Source organism: Temnothorax longispinosus, chromosome 8, assembly GCF_030848805.1.
Source record: "Temnothorax longispinosus isolate EJ_2023e chromosome 8, Tlon_JGU_v1, whole genome shotgun sequence".
Taxonomy (NCBI): Eukaryota; Metazoa; Arthropoda; class Insecta; order Hymenoptera; family Formicidae; genus Temnothorax; species Temnothorax longispinosus.
In genome coordinates this window covers 3,296,449-3,316,026 of record NC_092365.1, presented here as the reverse complement: position 1 = coordinate 3,316,026, position 19,578 = coordinate 3,296,449, and the positions used below count along the sequence as shown (strand labels likewise).

General features: G+C 40.8%; 1 protein-coding gene across 10 annotated transcripts in view; it reads left to right on the top strand.

The window, feature by feature from the left end:
* Positions 1 to 19,578, top strand: part of Atp8a (ATPase phospholipid transporting 8A1) — a 32,560-nt gene that overhangs the window by 11,495 nt on the left and 1,487 nt on the right. For 3 of the 10 annotated variants that reach the window (XM_071786010.1, XM_071786011.1, XM_071786012.1), the window contains exons 2-21: positions 2,752 to 3,121; positions 10,635 to 10,870; positions 11,291 to 11,389; positions 11,481 to 11,591; positions 11,683 to 11,930; positions 12,222 to 12,502; positions 12,568 to 12,862; positions 12,955 to 13,181; positions 13,264 to 13,640; positions 13,722 to 13,859; positions 13,949 to 14,101; positions 14,177 to 14,374; positions 14,449 to 14,548; positions 14,627 to 14,871; positions 14,965 to 15,090; positions 15,191 to 15,331; positions 15,402 to 15,520; positions 15,615 to 15,749; positions 15,832 to 15,936; positions 18,477 to 18,574. In XM_071786010.1, coding sequence (XP_071642111.1) covers positions 2,752 to 3,121; positions 10,635 to 10,870; positions 11,291 to 11,389; positions 11,481 to 11,591; positions 11,683 to 11,930; positions 12,222 to 12,502; positions 12,568 to 12,862; positions 12,955 to 13,181; positions 13,264 to 13,640; positions 13,722 to 13,859; positions 13,949 to 14,101; positions 14,177 to 14,374; positions 14,449 to 14,548; positions 14,627 to 14,871; positions 14,965 to 15,090; positions 15,191 to 15,331; positions 15,402 to 15,520; positions 15,615 to 15,749; positions 15,832 to 15,936; positions 18,477 to 18,574 — 3,802 coding nt within the window. Of the gene's footprint in view, positions 1 to 2,751; positions 3,122 to 5,010; positions 5,293 to 6,920; positions 8,618 to 10,634; positions 10,871 to 11,290; positions 11,390 to 11,480; positions 11,592 to 11,682; positions 11,931 to 12,221; positions 12,503 to 12,567; positions 12,863 to 12,954; positions 13,182 to 13,263; positions 13,641 to 13,721; positions 13,860 to 13,948; positions 14,102 to 14,176; positions 14,375 to 14,448; positions 14,549 to 14,626; positions 14,872 to 14,964; positions 15,091 to 15,190; positions 15,332 to 15,401; positions 15,521 to 15,614; positions 15,750 to 15,831; positions 15,937 to 16,545; positions 17,441 to 17,668; positions 17,701 to 18,476; positions 18,575 to 19,578 lie in introns of those variants that run through there. The other 7 variants (XR_011733298.1, XM_071786018.1, XM_071786019.1 and 4 more) reach the window with 7 other exon arrangements.

Here is a 19,578-nt window from a genome sequence, read left to right as displayed (position 1 = left end):
GTAAAAAAATAATACGTAATTTTAACATTTTTTACATGTCCCAGAAAGTCCACTCTAAATTAACAAATTCGAAATGTTAATTAATTGACATTATACTTTACATTTATATTTGTTCTTTCGACTATATTTTTCAAGTTATATCAATATATCATTTTGAGTTACCTATATCAAATATTATTTTGAGTTCTTTTAACACAATTACTTCAAAAAATCAACACGTCTTAAAGTTATTTTAACACATAAACAAAAGTTAAAGTAAATTTTTAAATAATCGTAAACTTTGACACACAAAATAATTAAATTTACTAAAATTAAATATTTCTATTACACACAATTCAAGTAAAATCTGTAAAATAATTAATATCATTTGATTATTTGAAAATTTACTTTAACTTTTGTTTATGTGTTAAAATAACTTTAAGACGTGTTGATTTTTTAAAGTAATTGTGTTAAAAGAACTCAAATAATATTTAATTCCTAAATGACATATATAAATTGTTAAGTTATCACGTTGACACAAATGTAACACATGAAAATGTTAAGAAAATAATAACATAGCTGTTGTATGTTAATTTTACATTGAAATAATAATCAAATTTTGGTAACACAAGAAAATTTTAACATGTGGACCACTATTGTACACACGATTTTTTACTGCGTTCTTATATTTAAGACCGTCTTAAGTACAATCTTAAGATGTCATTAACCAATCACAGAGCCGTATTAGCATCTAAGCCATCTAAGGTCTTGAAATAAGAACCGACTATGAATACCGGCCATAGTCTTTGTCAACTTCGCGGCTTTTTCGCTGCCTGATGTCTTCCATTTTTATCCTTCACGCACATATGTCGGTCGATGAGCGTCGATTCGTTTGATATATGCCGTGTATTTAATGCAATCAGCGGTTGCGCGGAAGAGACGCACGTGCATGCGTGACACATGCGATACGTGACCTCCGGTGTCGTTTTTTCAATTTCAACACACGTAAAGTTGCGTATGAAGTGTACCTCCGTCGCGGCAGAACGAGCCTTACGTAACATTTTCCATATCCGAAGATTCGTTCGATTTCGTCATCATTATTATGAGAAAAAAAAATTATATATATATATACGCGATTAACATTTCCGGATTCGAGTAAACGATCGCGAACGAGTACGAACAACTTGCTTCGATGCGTAGCCTCGCGAAGTTGTTCGTTCGTGTTTGTTCGCGCTCATTCGCTTGGTCTGAATGTGCCTTGTTCGTCATTGAAAAGCAAGCTCGGGTTCTTGAAGAGGATACGTCACTTGTCTTACGGATTCATTAACGAGACCGCCTTAATGGCGAGGCCACCTTAATTAATAGATACTCGTTACTCATTCACCGTTAAAGATACTTCGTATGAGCTGCGTCCCGTTAGAACGATCGGTTTACATTCTCGCAGTGTTGCAGAAATTAAATATGCATATATTTGTATACCCTCATAAGTTATCTGCATCAATGCGGCTTCCAATGCGGGCGCTTGCAATATTATAGCCGAGTTTACCATCGGATATGAGTCATCGACGTCATGTGTCACTCGTATTGTCAACATGTAATTCTACGGCAAACCTAATACTCAACCTATCTCCGCGTTTATTGCTTAAGTCAAACAAATAAAGTTGTTAAAAATGAATGCGATGAACATCGTAAGTTAAACGGCACAGTGTTGGTTCAACTCTATCTTTTATTTCGCAATTGAATATTCTGAAAGTCTAATATATTTTTCCTTTTATATAATATAATAATATTTTATAATATATTTATGGAGTCTATATATTCTCTATATATTTTTCTCTATATATTCTCTATATATATTTTAGAGTCTCTATATATTCAAGCGAACATATAAAACATTCTAAAAGACATACCAATTTATTTCATTCCAAAATCGTTCTGTCAAGCGAAGAAGACACGTCGAAAATGAGAATATAAACATCTTGGAAATTCCCAATCCAAAAATAGAAGATGTCTCAACCAGAAGAATTAACGCTCGCTTGATGTCCTATAGAAATCAGAATTATTGGAGTTATGTCAAAAGAACTCGAATATTTATATACTTTTTGTCCAACTGCGTGACTCAACAATTTCGCTCGGAGCCTCGCCAATTCCGACTAATTCAGGGAAACGAATAAATCAGGTCACCAAGGCTCAATCAGTTTTACCTTGCCGGGGCGGAGTTTCTTGGAAGGCAACTTATACGTGAGGCGCACAACGAAACAATCGCGGGTGAATGAACCGTGACGTATTTGCGTCGTGAGAGATTGGCGAGTACGATTCTTTTCAGGGTCGTCGGATAGCCTAGATACGTACCATTGTTGCCTGTGTACGGTTACGATTTTCGCGTGATACGCAATATGTGTATCACTGCAAAGCAATGCCGTCATTGCGTCGCGCAATCCAAGTCTTCGATTGCATTGTAACGGGTTTGTAAACACCTCGGAGAATATGCGAGGGATATTAGGATAACTAATAGGATAAATATTAGAGTAAATGTATATATGAAAATCGATGAACAATCGGTTAAGGAACTAAAGCAATTCATAAGGACAAGTCTTTGAAATGGATTCAGGATCAGTCCTTTTTTTTTCCATTTGCGTCATTTCTTTTCTACCATCAAAATCGGTGCGAATCGACTGCCCCCTTGACCACTAGTTACGTATCACGTATTCTCGCATCGGCAAGGTGAAAGGTCACGAGAGTAAATCGATCGCGTCGTCGATTTTATTGCAGGCGCCGGCACAGTCAATGCAACCAGCCAGGAGGAACCCCCGGGTTCCCAGTCCTGAGCCGTTGCGGCCGTTCACCCCGCCGGACCTCTCTTCCATACCCCATATGGACGGCACACCCCTGCACAACGGCAGCGGCAACAACAACGGCGGCAACGGCAACAGCGGTAACGCGTCACCGGCGGTCAACCGGGCGAACGACGGCGCACAACAGGAATCCACCGGGCCGTTCATCGTCGGCAGTCCCATCGATCTCGGGGATATCGATAATGTCGACAATATCGGTCTCCGTCTGGACCCCGTCAGACGCAGCAGCAGACGGAGAGCGCGGGAGCACATCGAGCTCCAGGAGACCGGCTCGCCGGATTCCGATGGTGAGTAAATTAATTCGTGAATTAATAATATTTTTAATTGGTACGCCCTACATTGTTAAATGTTAAAGGACGAAATTTAAACCAATATACCTTGAGTTAAATAACGTTTTGTTATTTATTCTACCGTGTGTGTTGAAATTTATTATTTTAACACTGAAACTTATATTTATTTCAATTTTATTGGTTTAGTTAAATTACGACATATTGAGTAGGAGTAGTGGCGACCTATAAGTCGCCTATAAGAATGGTTAAAAATGACTCAAATTAAGTATAATTTGACATTACAGATTTAACAGTGCACATAGATAATCCCTAATCGAACAGTAATTCAAGTGAAGTTTGCTTTAAGGGGGGAACCTGAATTAGAACGCTAAAAAAAGCATAATTTTTGCAATTTTTTTCTCGGCTCCAATAAAACAAATCTTTTCGAAACTTTATTTGGAGTGTTTTATCACACATTTTGACATTAACAAAAAAAATTTGTCTGAAACCAAAAAACCGATCTTTTTCTTTAACTTTATGTAATTACCTTCTAGTTAAATAAAAAAAATTAAGAGAAAAGCGAAAATTGAAAAATTTATACGACTTTGAAGAAAAAGTTACAATTTTCACGAAAAACTTTCGACGTTTCCTTGCAATAAAATTAGTCTAATTTAACTTTTTTCAAAAACATTTTGGTTTAACTAGAAGGTAATTACATAAAGTTAAAGAAAAAAATTGGTTTTTTGGTTTCAGACAAAAATTACAATCGCCAAAGTGTACACAGTGGAACAACTGCACGGCTTGGCACTACCAACATGACTCCATTTTTAAAACAAAGATTTTAATATTTTTCAATCAAAAAATTATTTTATTTAATTGAAATAAGTAATAAAAACGTCCTTAAAAATTGGAAGTGATTGGTTTTATTCTATAGCTGAGAAAAAAATTTCTAAAAGTCATGCATTTTTCGGCCTCCTAAAACCAGGTTCCCCCCTTAAATGGTCGAAGGTGGAGAAAACCACCCTGCTGGCGGCATCGCCGGTTTGTCCTTGGCCTATCGATGCCCGTTTATACAGTCGTCACGCCATCGCACGCTTCTGCACACTTCCTCCGGGGAAGCGACAGCCGGTTGCGTTCCGGGGTACGGTCGGTCGGTGCTGACACCAACTTGTTGCCGTCAATGGGCGCATGCGTTTTTACGGTGTGACAGCACGTGAACGTGGTTGACGCATTCGTCTGGGACCCATTCGCCACCCCTCGGGAGCAGTTCCGCACCGGCCGCAAGCGCGAGCCTCGTGCAAAAATAATTCAATGATAAAGAGCGTCACGAGAGTTACTCGATCCTGCGAGGTCCGAATCGAGGGAACCCAACTTCCTTTTCCGCATATATCCTCGCGGATTTTGGAAATCTATCCCGATTCGTGCACCATCCACGATTGGAAAACGCGCTTTTGCAAAATCTTTGCAGTCGCGGGGACGGGGGGACGTTCCCGTTCTCGGGACTCGGGATGCGACTCGGGGGTGTAGCGGGATTGCGTCGCGTTGCGCTCGCGGGAAACGTGTCACGGTCGTTCCGACGGTATCCCGACGATTGAACGTGTGCCAAGAATTAAGAAAAAAATCTCGCGATCGCGCGCGTGCGAATGCCGCGGGCCGGGCGCGGGCGCCGCGGTGTCGCCGTGGCGCGGCGCGGGCGCGGCGGTGCGTGCCTCCCGGGTGCCGCCGCACGACGCGGATTTCCCGGCGACGCGATCGATGCCGAGGGGTGACGCGCGTGTGCGCGTTAACGACGCACGTGCACGTGAGCGCCGACGGCCGTGTCGTCTTCGTCGTTGTTCGGCGGCAGGGGTGTGGCGAGGGAGGAAGCTCTCCTTCCGACGCGCGCCCGATGACGTACAAGCACTTGTTTCGGACGATCGTTATCCCGACACGGGCGAGAGCGGACCGCGGTATCCGTGCCGCGCCGTGTCGCGTCGGAAAACCGTGTATACGTGAGGCGAGTGCGTGCGTGGGAAAAAGATTTCCCCGTGTCCGTTTTCGGGGAAAAGGTGCGAAGGATCGATCGCCTGGTGCGGCCGGATGCGCTGGCTCTTCTCCAGAGGAGCTCGTTCGATCGATCGCCGGATGAGACGTGCCGATTCGTCGAGGATTTTGGCATCGCGATCTGTCCTTTCCAGATTGGAGTAAATGTAGAGAGATTTCGGGAGTTTCCCGTGTAAATTCCTGCAGCGATATATCATTGAGAGAAACGAGACGCCGCTAAGTATCTGTCATATAGAAAAGAAAGATCGCATCTGTAGAATGGACGATTGACTCGATATTTATTTGCTGAGCTACGCGAAGCTGATTTGCGAGGGTCGGTATTTCGAGTGGACCAGATAGTTACGTGAAGATTAATTAAATCAGGCGATCTCTGCAGAATAGAATTTATCTCGTGGCACTGTTAAATATTGAAGGATGAAATTTGAATCAATACTCTTTAAGTTAAATAACATTTTATTTTTAATTACCATGTGTGTCGAAATTTACTATTTTAACGCAAAACAATGTTATTTTAACCCCATTGGTTTAGTTAAATTGCAGTGGCGACTTGTAGGAATAATAATAAAAATAACTTAAATTAAGTATAATTTGACGCTACGAATTTAACAGAGTAGGCTTCGGCAGAATCGAACGCGAATGAAATGTTCGCTTTATAAATAATTCTGCATTCCCTGCTGGTGTGACACACTTTTTTCAGCTTTATGGAACTCGTGTATTTATGGTATTGCTTATAAAATTTTCAGTAACAATCTACAGGGAATAAAAAAGATTCTTTTAATTAATCTCGAACCTTAATCTTTTTCAACATTGTTTTCTTTTATGTAATACTAACAAGTTACAAGCATATTATTATTTCAATTTTACTCGTTAACGTTCTGCTATGATCGAGCTCCGCTCAAACGAGATGTCATAATTTTGATAATAGTTTCCACGGTATATCTGACCCGAACCGGCCAACATACGGTCTGCGTTTCGACGCATTTTATAATTGTTAAATATTAAAGAATGAAATTTAAATCAGTACCTTGAGTTAAATAACACTGTTATTTTTAACTACCATGTGTGTTAATTTGAGTCATTTTTATCTATTCCTATAAGTCACTGCTTCTATTCAAAATATATTGTTAATTTAACTAAAACGATGTTAATTTAAGAAAATTAATTGAATTAAAATAATACTGGTTTGTGTGTTAAAATAACAAATTTTAACACACATGGTTACAAAATGTTATTTTTAACTCAAGGTATCGGTTTAAATTTCATCCTTTTATTCAGCAGCGTATAATTTATCATCTCAATTTATTTGGCTAATGTTCCAATTGCCGCGATGCATCAAACGAGACGTCATCATTTTGATAGTGGATCGAATAATTCCGTGAGTTGGTCCCGAGCCGACCAACATATGGCTCGCATTTCGGATTTGCAATTAAAAGAGAAGAGATATAATAAAAGAGAAGATTAATATCCCATGCTTGAAATTCATTCTCAGGAGAATGTAGTTCGCATTGAGACGTTTCTTTTTATATTCCTCGTGTAGATCCAGTTTTCGCATATATATTCCAGTATACATGCCATAAACTCGCGCGGGCCTGCAAAGCTAGGGAGGTGAAGTGGTGCGCGACGGAAATGCTAATCGCGTCGTTTTAGCACGGCGATCGTTCTCGACAAACGAGCGCGCGAACGTTTCGCGTGCGAGCGGAGGAGACGTATAATAACGGCGGGATTACGCGACCGCCCACTATCGCGTAACCGTATTACGTAATCGTTATCTCCCCGGAGAGGAAAAACATACTCCCGATACTCCGGCGTGGCGTAGTGCGTCGCCGAGTTTTTGACGCGCGGTCGCGCGCGAGCGAGCGGTCGGGAAATCGATAATCCGTGTCGCGTAATTAAATACCGTCGCGTCGCGCTGCCTGCCGTCTCCCTGCGACGGCCCTCATTTACTTATCTCCCGTGTGGATCGTCGATCCTTCATATCAGACGTCGTACCGAACACTTGCCGTAAATGACTTGGCAGTCAAACTTGTCAAAGCTAAACGTCACGCTACACAGGGTACTTATACAGGGTGTCCCGTTGCTGTCGCGTTTAACGTCGAGCCAGCTTCTTCGAGCAATCTGGAGATCAAACTTTCCTTGACGAAGTAGCACTTATTATGAATTTTATTATACAATTTTATTGTAATTTATAATAATTTATATACTGTTAAATTCGTAGTGTCAAATTATACTCAATTTGAGTCATTTTTAACATTCCTATAAATCGTCACTGGTTCTACTCGAAATATATGTCGTTAATTTAACTAAAACAATGATAATTTAACCAAACCAATAATGGAGTTAAAATAATTTTGTTTTGTGTTAAAATAATAAATTTCAGCACACGTAGTAGTTGAAAAAATAAAATGCTACTTAACTCAGGGTATCATGGTTTAAGTTTCGTCCTTTAATATTTAATTAATAACGGTGTACAATTATCTTATTATTATAAATATTTATATGTTTGTCAAAGTACCGCGTCTCGGGAAGACCGATAAAATACGCACGGACACCCTGTATAAGATACGTCGCGGAGCACGTGACGGAGACGTCGTCGTCGGCGCGTCGCGTCGGTGCCATGTGTGCATTGTGTGCGATGCAACGCGCGACGCATCGCGATGACAGTGCATGCATCGGTGCGGAGTGCGGACTTTCCTTCGCGTCATCCTTGCGAGTCCGTTCGCCGAGCGTTCGCCAAAACGTTCGTCCAAAACGTTTGCGAGTATATAACCGCGGATAATCGCGCGTCGCGATAAGCCGGCCGATTTATCCGGCGGGGAGACCGTTTCCTCGAGCTCGCCACGACATAACCTCAAAAGCTAACCGCGACAGGTGGAGGCGCGGCGACGGCGCGGCGTCGCGGACGTCCGTCCGTCCTGGTCCGTCCGTTCCCTCTCCGCCCCGAATGGAAGTAAACGCGACGCGCACCGACGTCGTTGCGCGGCACGTCGCGCGCGACGATCGATGCAATTAAAGGGGGAGAATTATTCATCGGGAGACTTTACAGGCGATCCGAGCCGCGTTTCCCCGGTCGTCGGCGTCTTCCTCGTGCCGTTGCCGTTTTCCCCGATGCGGCGACGCCGCTGCTGTTCCGTCGATCCGGCCGCCCCACGGGCTCCGATCCGGGTGCCGCACGCGTGAGAGAGAAATAATAAGAGAGAGAGAGAAAGGGGAGAGAGAGAGAGAGACGTTCGTATACTACGGAGGCCGAACATGAATCGGCAAGGGCGTAGCGCGCGTGCAGGCATGTGAGAAACGTCAAATACGTGTGCGCGTGTGTGCCGGAAGGGAAGAGAGAAATAGAGAGAGAGAGAGATCCCCGGCGAAAACGTCTTAAAATACGCGTGACGATCATGGAAGTCGCCGTCACGAAGCTGGTGCAGTGGTTCAACGAACTCAGGTCCCGGGTGCACCTTTACCTGCACGCCCAGACCCGTAAGTCGTCGTCGTCGTCGTCGAGGAGGAGTCGATCGACAGCTAAATAGTTAAAGCTCACGGGAATGCCCGTCGTTACCACGTGGGACTATACGCGAACGATCGTTCACTGGGTGATTTCCACCTGGTGAATTTTCGTAACGATTTAACAATGCTTTGGCAACGCTTATTGCGGAAGGTCCCTTCTTTATATAAGTACGCTTTCGGAGAATTTTCCAACAATTTTCACGCGGCCGGGATTTCAGTTTAACACTCGCGTTATCTCCGTGATGCAAGGCCGACAATAGTGGCGCCGATATTGCTCGAGCCAAGTATTTTTAATTGATAAAGATTATTTCTTATTTTGATTCAAGAATGTATCTGGTGGTAAATGTATAACGCATTTGTAGTACGTATATAGCATTATCACGAATTATTATATAGGTATACTTTTTAATATTTAATTAATATATAATTTATGTAATGTTTTTGTATAAAATAATGTACATTGTTAGGAATTAATTGTAATAAGTCGCTTGAGTTTGCGAACGTCCAAGTCTTTCTGAACACTAAATTACGTCGTAGCTAAAAGTTCCCGTTGGATTATTAATTAAGCGCGCTTATCTCTCTTTTCTGTTGTAACCGCTTATCTTTTATTCCACTGACGTATAGCTGCTATTCCCGAGTCGGCGCGGCAAGTGTCCTAAAATTGTGAAAGTCTATATTCTATACGATAGCAATAAATCTACGTCATACTTTTTCAATTCCGTGTATATAACGCGATGTATTTTCGTCGTTTACAGCATTGGCTAAATTGTTGACGTAAAGTGCGCGAAATATCGTGCTAATTAAAATATACAGACTTCCAGTTGTAGAAGGTTCGCTTAATGTACAAAATACACAGAGCTTCTCTGTTAATAAAATCAAAATATATCCGACAATGTTAACTCAAGATGTATTTGATTGACGATTGTGATTTAGTTCTTCCTGCTTATCCGACGTCGAGGAAAAATAAATAATATTCTGATAATGTTAACTCAAGATGTATTTGATTGCGATTTAGTTCTTCCTTATCCGACTTCGAGGGCAAATAAATAAAGTAGTTATGTATAGCTATATATAGCAAACATCTAAAGTCAGTATTACGTCTCTCGCGATAAGCGATAGGTGCAAATTACGCATGCACGACGATAAACTGAAGCCTCTTGCGTAAATCGCGCTCGCGGCGCGCATCGGCCAGGAATACACGCCGCGATTTTCACGGCCGTATTGTTTATCTTTCGAGTTTACCGAGTTTACGTATGATACTTTAATAGCGGTCATTTGTTGCGAATTGTTCGTGTCGCGGCACAACTGTCAGTCCAATCGCTCGATGGGCGGAACGTGTTACACGGCCGTGGCGGGACGACTATAGAAGAAATATCCGGGCACGATATACGAATGTCATTTATATCTCGGGCATAATAACGCTCGTACGATTGGAATCTCCGATAAAGTAGCGTGACTTTATTCTTTACATTAACCTTTCCTTCGGCCGAGGGTATATTTCTGTATCTGACGAGTGGAGAAATGCGGGTCTTAGAGGGTCTAGAGACGCGCGATCGTTTCGCGGGGGGTGGTGCCTGCGGGAAATGTAAAACGATGTCGATTCCTTTCCGAGATAAGTTGAACGAGTAATAATTTCCTGTGAGAAATCTTTCTTGCTCACGGAAAGGAATTACAAAATAAAAATTGAGAATGTTTGATTAAATTATTCATGAAATTGAATATTTCACTTGGATAATTATTCATTATGTTAAATATTCCAATAAATTATTGATTAAATTGAGACTTGGAAAATATAGATACATGGATATATATGACTATACGAGACACGTGGCGCGCTGTAGCGGGTTAATTATTGATCGCGACTCCGAATTTAAATGAAGAAGGAAAATCGAAATCTACAGAGGCTTTAGCTCGAGATTAGAAAAATGTCCTATTTGTACATGCGCAAACGACATGTATAAAATTAAATTGGATTTTTCCTGTGTTGCAGTTGGCCCGGTAAGGGCGGAAAATGGTGGCTCACAGGGCGACGATCAGCTAGCCGGGCAACAGAATGACGGCGAAGAGAGGGTCATTTTCGTCAATGCCCCTCATCAGCCGGCGAAATACAGAAACAATCACGTTACTACCGCCAAGTATTCATTTCTGTCGTTCGTACCCCTGTTCCTGTTCGAACAATTCCGCCGCTACAGTAACTGCTTCTTCCTGTTCATCGCACTCATGCAGGTAGAGTGTTGCACGCAGAATTATTACGGATATAACGGGATAAATTCTTCAACAATTCTTTTTCAATAGATGCTTCTAAAGCAGATTTACTGCTAGAACAATCAACCCCGAAAATAACAGATTTCAAATTTCTTATTTTAAATTACAAAAATTATTAAGGTGCTTTTGTTTGTTGGATATTATACTAACTTTTGTCAAGATAAAAAAATTATGATATATATCAATTTATTTTCCATCAACCATCAACCTCTAATTTCAAAGTTCTGTATGTAAAATGTCTACATATATCAAAATAACGTTGGCTGTTCTACCTTTAAATTAAAGAATCGTTGAAGAAGCGTTTGATGTATTCTCGTTGAATTTCTGGCTGTGTTCAGTACTGTCAACGGCGTTTAACATTCTTCCTGATTTAAATTTTAGCAAATACCAGACGTATCTCCGACAGGACGCTGGACAACATTGGTTCCACTGATTTTCATTCTTAGCGTGTCCGCTTTGAAAGAGATAGTCGAGGACGTTGTACGTATATTCGTTATAATTTTATATATTTGTTATATATTTTTCGTTATTATGACCCGTAATTCAATGAGAGGTATTTGTCAATTTTTAGAAGAGGCACAGAGCGGACGATGAAACAAACATGAGAGAGGTGGAGGTGCTGAGGGAAGGGCGCTGGCAGTGGATACAGTGGCGCGCCATAGCCGTCGGCGATGTGGTTAAGGTTTGCCTGTTTTCACCAAGATCATTCATGTGATGATAATTAATCGTCGAATACGTCCCTTCGCTAGAGTCGCCCTTTTTAATATGCATAGGTTCACAACAACACTTTCTTCCCCGCTGACTTGATTATGTTGTCGTCGTCGGAACCACAGGGTATGTCCTTCATAGAGACCGCCAACCTGGACGGCGAGACGAATCTGAAGATCCGACAGGCCCATTCCGACACTGCCAATCTCTTAGATACTGCGGAATTAATGAATTTTCACGCGAACATTCAATGCGAGCCGCCCAACAGGCATTTATACGAGTTTCACGGAGTCCTACGGGAGACCAATAAACAGTAAGACCACAAATATACCATTACCATAAAGTACATTTCTTTTCTCTGCACGCTTTGCTTGCGTCAATCCGTCGTTATTTAATTCCAATTAATATAAAAGATAAATTCTCTCCCATATCACTTTATTCTTTGTATCAATTCGTTCTCTAGTAATTTATGAAGCTTCTGTTATATTTATTATGTATCGTATTTTTATTAATGAAAATGTCTTGGCATTTGTTAAAATCTTGACATCTTTATATCGTGCGACAGTTAATGCGTCGTTATGTTACAAGCGTTGTTCTTTCACAGGAGTGTAGCTTTAGGGCCCGATCAATTGTTACTCCGTGGCGCGATGTTGCGGAACACACGGTGGGTGTTCGGTGTAGTCATATACACGGGACACGATACGAAACTCATGCAGAATAATACCGCGACAGCGCCGTTGAAGCGATCCACCCTGGATCGGTTGATCAACACGCAGACACTGATGCTATTTTTCATACTTCTTCTGTTGTGCATTCTTTCCGCGATATTCAACGCCGTGTGGACGAACGCCAACAAGGAAGGCCTCTGGTACCTGGGATTGCAAGGTAAATACGTGGCACACGCGGGCACTCTCGAGGATGTTCGAGCTTCGTTCTTCTTCTCATTGCAGAGGAAATGACTAAGAACTTCGCTTTCAATCTGCTGACGTTTATTATTCTCTTCAATAATTTAATACCGATATCGCTGCAAGTGACGCTCGAGGTAGTGAGATTCGTTCAGGCTACGTTTATTAACATGGACATAGAAATGTATCACCCGGAAACGAACACTCCGGCGATGGCTCGTACGAGTAACCTGAACGAGGAACTCGGGATAGTTAAGTACATATTCACGGATAAAACCGGCACCCTTACGAAGAACGTCATGGAGTTTAAGCGGTGTTCAGTCGGCGGAAGATTGTATGAGTAAGTTTCATGCCAACGGTATATCTTTTTTTTCTCTACTGTAGAAACTGACAATTTTAATACTTATTTTCCCGAATGTAAACATTTTACAGTTTGCCAAATCCTTCAAACGGCCACGGAAGTACGAGTGACAGCAATTGCGATTTAATTAAGGATATTTTGGAAGGAAGAGCCGTGCGGGACCCCTCGAATCCTATCGACAAGAAGAAAGCGGAGCACGCAGCCATACTTCACGAGTTTATGGTCATGTTATCAGTTTGCCACACGGTTATTCCCGAAAAAATAGACGATTCCATAATCTATCACGCTGCGTCTCCTGGTAAAAATTGCCTGCGAATATTTTTACTAGCACAATACAGCGTTTAACGAGTTACGTTACCATTCTTCCTTCTTTATGTTAGATGAAAGAGCGCTGGTAGATGGGGCACGTAACTTTAACTACGTGTTTGACATGCGAACGCCCAGCTACGTGGAAATCAAAGCTCTAGGCGAGACGCAGCGATACGAAATCCTGAACGTTATAGAATTCACCTCGGCCAGGAAGCGTATGTCGGTGATCGTGAAAACGCCCGAGGGAAAGATTAAAATTTTTTGCAAAGGCGCGGACTCGGCTATTTACGAAAGATTGATGTCGGCTTCTTTAGAAACTAGCGATCTTGATTTAGAACACGCGGATGATTTTCGTGAGACGACCCTAGAGCATTTGGAAGCTTTCGCCACGGACGGATTGCGAACGCTTTGTTTCGCCTCCGCGGAAATACCCGAAAATGTTTATCAGGTGTGTATTCTATCTTGTTTTGGAAGAGTGAATTTAATAAATTGTAGTATTGAATTAATAACTTTCGATAACTTTTCACAGTGGTGGCGCGAATCGTATCATAAAGCGTCGATCAGTGTTAGGAATCGCGAAACTATGTTGGATCAAGCTGCGAATTTTATTGAGAGTAAACTCACGTTATTAGGGGCAACTGCGATTGAAGATCAACTACAAGATCAAGTATAGAATATATTATTAACTAATTAAATAGCTAAACGTCAATGAAACTTATTACTTATTACATTTCTTTCAATATCGCATAATTTTAGGTTCCAGAAACGATACAGGCTTTTATACAAGCTGATATCCATGTCTGGGTATTGACGGGAGATAAGCAGGAAACCGCCCTAAATATCGGTTACTCGTGTAAATTGATAACGCACGGAATGCCACTTTACATTATTAATGAATCTTCTTTGGATGTAAGTAGGTGATTATCGAAGTTTTAAGCGTTTAGTCGACCTAACGTAAAACGTCTCACGTAATATGTCTCACAGAAAACAAGAGAAGTCATCATCCAACGCTGTCTTGATTTTGGGATTGACTTAAAATGCAAAAACGAAGTAGCCCTGATTATAGACGGCAGTACGTTGGACTATGCTTTGTCTTGCGACATCAGGATGGAGTTCTTGGAATTATGTTCAGCTTGCAAAGTCGTCATTTGTTGCAGAGTATCGCCGATTCAAAAAGCTGAGGTAACATTTTAATTCTAATGTTTGAATTTACATAATGTTCGATCAATCGCAATGTTCCGACTTCTTTCATTTAGGTGGTTGACTTAATCACGAGTAACAAGAAAGCGGTGACACTTGCGATTGGGGATGGCGCGAACGATGTGGCCATGATACAAAAAGCTCACATCGGCGTCGGTAAGTTTTATCGCCCGTATCAATTTTCGTCGAATATTTTTATATCGTTGAAACATCGCGCTGTTCCGTTTTTCGCAGGCATCTCGGGTGTGGAGGGTCTTCAAGCGGCCTGTGCCTCGGATTACTCCATCGCACAGTTTCGTTTCCTGAAACGTCTGTTATTCGTTCACGGTTCTTGGAATTATAGCAGAATGTGTAAATTAATCTTGTATTCGTTTTACAAGAATATTTGTTTATATGTAATCGAATTATGGTTTGCCATCTATTCCGGCTGGTCCGGACAGATCCTTTTCGAAAGATGGTCAATTGGACTTTACAACGTGGTAAGTTTTTAAAAACTGTACAATAGTATTTTGCTTTAAAAAAAAAAAAAAAAAAGTTAATTCTATTTCCAATGATTTCGGTGTATTTTCTAGGTTTTTACCGCTGCTCCTCCATTAGCTATGGGTCTCTTTGACAAAGTGTGTTCCGCGGAAACTCACTTGGCTCATCCGGGATTGTACGCGACGAAGAATAACGGCGAGTCATTCTTCAATATTAAAGTAAATATGTTTCTATACAAATAATGTTAAATTTAAAAATGTAACAGTATATCTTTAAAAAGAGTGAGACGTTCCTAAATGTATCTATATGTTCAAACAGGTATTTTGGGTATGGATTATAAATGGGCTGATTCATTCGTCGCTATTGTATTGGCTGCCGCTAATGGCTTTGAAGCAAGACGTAGCTTGGGCGAACGGTAGAGACGGTGGCTATCTTCTACTAGGAAACTTTGTCTATACCGTAAGTCTCATACATTCTTTACATTGTGATCTTGTCAAAGAGATTATCTACGTATCATGTGGTTTCTCAGTATGTTGTAGTAACGGTATGCGCGAAGGCGGGTCTAATAATAAACTCATGGACATGGGTCACCCACTTGGCGACATGGGGATCTATTATACTCTGGTTCTTATTTATTTTAATATATAGGTAAGATTCTCTCGACGTAATATCTCGTTATAAGCTTCCTAACACGTAATACGTAATAACACGTAATACGTTTAATGCGTTTTTGTTTTTGCAGTAATTTTTGGCCCGTCTTGAACGTCGGCGCTGTGATGCTGGGCAATGATAGAATGTTATTTTCTTCGCCTGTTTTTTGGCTGGGACTCATATTAATACCTACCGCGGTATTACTACTGGATGTCACAGTAAAGGCGTAAGTATGCATGCTACTAAGCGTTCGGACGATATATCTATATTTTGTACTTATATGGCGATGGTTTCTATCGTGTATCTAGAGTGAGGAATACTATTTGGAAGTCCGTAACAGAAGCAGCCCGAGAGAATGAAATCAAGAAATCTGATCCTGGTGATATATTCAACAATCAGGATTACAGAAGCTCGTAAGTGCCTCCATTTCTTTTGTTAAAGACTAACACATCGAAAATACGCAAGGTTACATTTCAAATAACAGAAGAGGTGCTTTCCAATATTTTTCAAATACTTAGTGAAAGGTTGCATTATTATTATTACGGATAATTTAGGCTCTTCGAAAGATAAAGTATTGATTTATTATAAATTTCTTTCGAAAGGATTTGCATATATTGCAGAAAAGGATATAATACCCGTTATTGATGCATGAATCATTCCAATAATCATATATATTTCGTTATGTTGACTTATCGAAACTATGCATGGCTTTCTAGGTTCTAGCTCCATTTTCGCGTAATATTTATACTTGAAAACAGATTTACATTGCCTGAGTGGTCTGATTAAAACTGTGGACAAAAATCTTCTATTTTTTTTGGTACATTTAGGTGCATGTATGTAACAACTATCTATCTAATCTAATGTAATTACGAGAAACTAACTCCAGTTTTCCTAAACTAACACTGCCGTTTGTCTGCTCGCTTGCGTGTTAATCGTTTATCGGAATGCTTGAAAGTGACAAACGTTTTATAGAACCAATATCGTTGTCTCCTAATCGAGCAGATAAATATGAATTATGACAGGAGGTCGACGAAGCAATGGTTAAATCGATATTGGACCTTGATCTGTCCGCGGCGAAGACGCAGTAGGCTGAGAGTGTTTCCGTTTGTAGCACGTGGCTCGTGGTTCACGCACCGTTCCGAGCATGCATCAACCGCAACACTTCAGATCTCCTATTCCTGAATAATCCGTCCATCCGACATCCAAGACTCCCGTCTTCCAAGAGTGCCAATGTAGTAAGCGTTTTAATATATGCGAACATTCCTTTCGAGTGCAATATTAGGATTAACGTGATAAATCCTGCAATACAAAATGCAATACAAAGCGCTGTATTTTATACAGCGATACTCTCTCTTTTCTATATACGTATGAGCAGCGAATTATTCGTCCAGCGTTCGCGTGTCCAGAAACATATATTTATATTTTTTGTTTAAATTATAAGTTAATTTAAAATGTATATATACGTTTCTTATATTTTTTTTATATTTGGTATGATATTCAAAGAATGCAATTATAATTATTTACTAATTGTAAATATAATTTAATTGTATATTTATTTAATTCGGACATGTATTGAACATGTCATATGCAATAGAATCTCTCGCACGCTTTTCATTTCTAGTTTAATTGTTTTTATTTCTTCTCTACAAGTGTAAAAAATAATGCGTTATGATTCCGTGCTGCAGGTTCTATTGTATATATATATATATATCTGATATGTTTTCTGTTATCATTATCATTCTTATTAACCCTGCCTTGTTTTAAATTAAAGATTTACTTTACACACCCTTCATTTACTTCATTACTTATCATCAATTAATGTGTATCTCCTCATTTGCGTACAGTATTGACGGCAAATCAATCCCTTATTTTTTTTTAAGTTTGTATACATACGTGCACATAAAATATTCCAATGGAGCTAGATTATTGTTATATTCAGACCCCCACCTATATATATACATATATATGATAAATGGATGAGTGATGTAGTATATAAGAGTCCAAATACCCTACCAATCTTTGAAAGTAATAGAGCTTGTAGAATTAATGGTGTATCAGCTACTATACTAATGTTCACTGTGAACGATCTGTTGTTCGTTAATGCGGTCTTTTCTGATGTGTTCTCTTACGTGGTATCCCGTGCAGGCCTGTGCATGCCATCGCCGATCTCGCGAGGTGTAAGTACTCCCCCAGTAGCAAGTACAATTCTCTCAAGTGCCTCCCACTTATACCTTCTTCTTTTCGCACTACGAACAAGCGAGAACACTGCCGATTAAACGAGAAACGCATGATCGTTTTGATGTAGGCGCTTGATGTAGCGCTGGGTAAAAAAAAGGCCAGGACACAGAGCACCAGCGATTTGAAAACGGCAAACACGCAATTTTTCTCACGAGGTCTTGATGTAGCTCACGACGATTCCTAATGATAGTGATTGTAACTATTTTACTCACGCTTGCGTTCGCATTACGTGTACACACCCGGCTTATCAGCGCATTGCATGACTAATTAATTAATTTTCTAATGAGCGTAAGGGGCGTATCGATTTTTCCCTTTGCGAATAAATTTGCACGCACCCTCTCACGATCTCCACGTTTAGTTTCCACCCCATTCTCTCGTCTTATTTAATTCCTGTACGGTAACTGCACCGCACTTACTGTCACGTTATATCCGTAATATATCCGTAATATCCGTCGGTGTGAAAGAAATTTAAAAAAAAAAGAAACTCGCACGGAGCTCGCGTTGAGATTGGAAAAGTACTGTCGGCCGAGAACATCCCGAAGGCGAGAGATTGTAAAGCGATGATAAAGAAAGATAGACAGTGAAAGATAGACATTATGCAAAAAGAAAAAAAAAGAAAAAGGAGAGAATTATTAATTTTGTCCATGGACGCGAGGGAGCTCTCTCCAGCCAGCCGAAAATCTCTAAATCATTGCTGACTTGCCCGGCTTTGCAGATTGACCGAGACGGCGAGGTTGCTGAAAAATGTTAAAAGCGTTTTCACCAGGCGCTCGAACGCCGCCTCCAGAGTCAGTGTCGAGGTGGAGCTATCACGTAAGTTGTCTCGCACACAGCCGGAGAAATTTCCCGTTTACGATGCCCGCCGGGGTCGGGTCCCACCTCCCGATCGGTCTTCCGGATCGATCGCCCACCCCCGTGACTCTATGACCCTCGCGAAACTACTTTCTTACTGGGGTAAACTGTGTTCTAACGTGTTTTTTTTTCCCCCTCGTACTTTTACTCTTTACACGAGCACGCGCTTAATTTCTCACGGTATTCCGTTCTTCTCGTCCGTTCGTAAGCTTTATTTTATTCGACGAGTGCCGTCCTAAGTTTTAAATTTACCATTTCGAACGAATTCTACGTGTTTTTCGATAAATTTGATTAATTAACTGCACACTCTTGCACATGCACAGTATTTTACCTCTATAACTGAAATTTATATTCTTTTTTAGCAGCCGATGCATTGCACCAGGCGTCCCGGAAGTCGCGTCCTTCCACTTTCATTCTTAAAGTTTCCTTATCTCGAATAACAATGCGACGCTTCCGGGACGCCTTGTACATATAGCTGATTTTAATTAGCGGGAACGACCCGAAATTAGAGAACATTTTGTTTCTTGCTATAAATAGCGCTTTACCGAATCTTAAGGATTGTATGAAGGAAGCAATTCCGTGAATTCCCGGCTGCTATACGGACGCATCTAGCGATGAGCCAGCAAGTTTCGTTTCGTCTCGAAGCGAGACGCTTCACAGTGTGAATCGAAAATTTATAAAAGAAAAAAAGTTATAATTTACTAATTTTATGCGCTGAGGATGACCCGACGAATTAAAGGGTCGAAACGCTAGTCCAATCTGATTGTTCTAGAGTATAATAAATGTATATAGCGCACTAATTACCGCACCCGGCTCTCATTGTCACAAATTCATATATTTTTATTTGTTGATATTTATAAAAGTAAACAGCTAGCTCATCGCTGGACGCGGCGAATTAGAGAAATTAGGAAGGCAGACCTCTCCCACGCATCTCGCATGCCTCATTAATGAACGTTCTTGCGGCA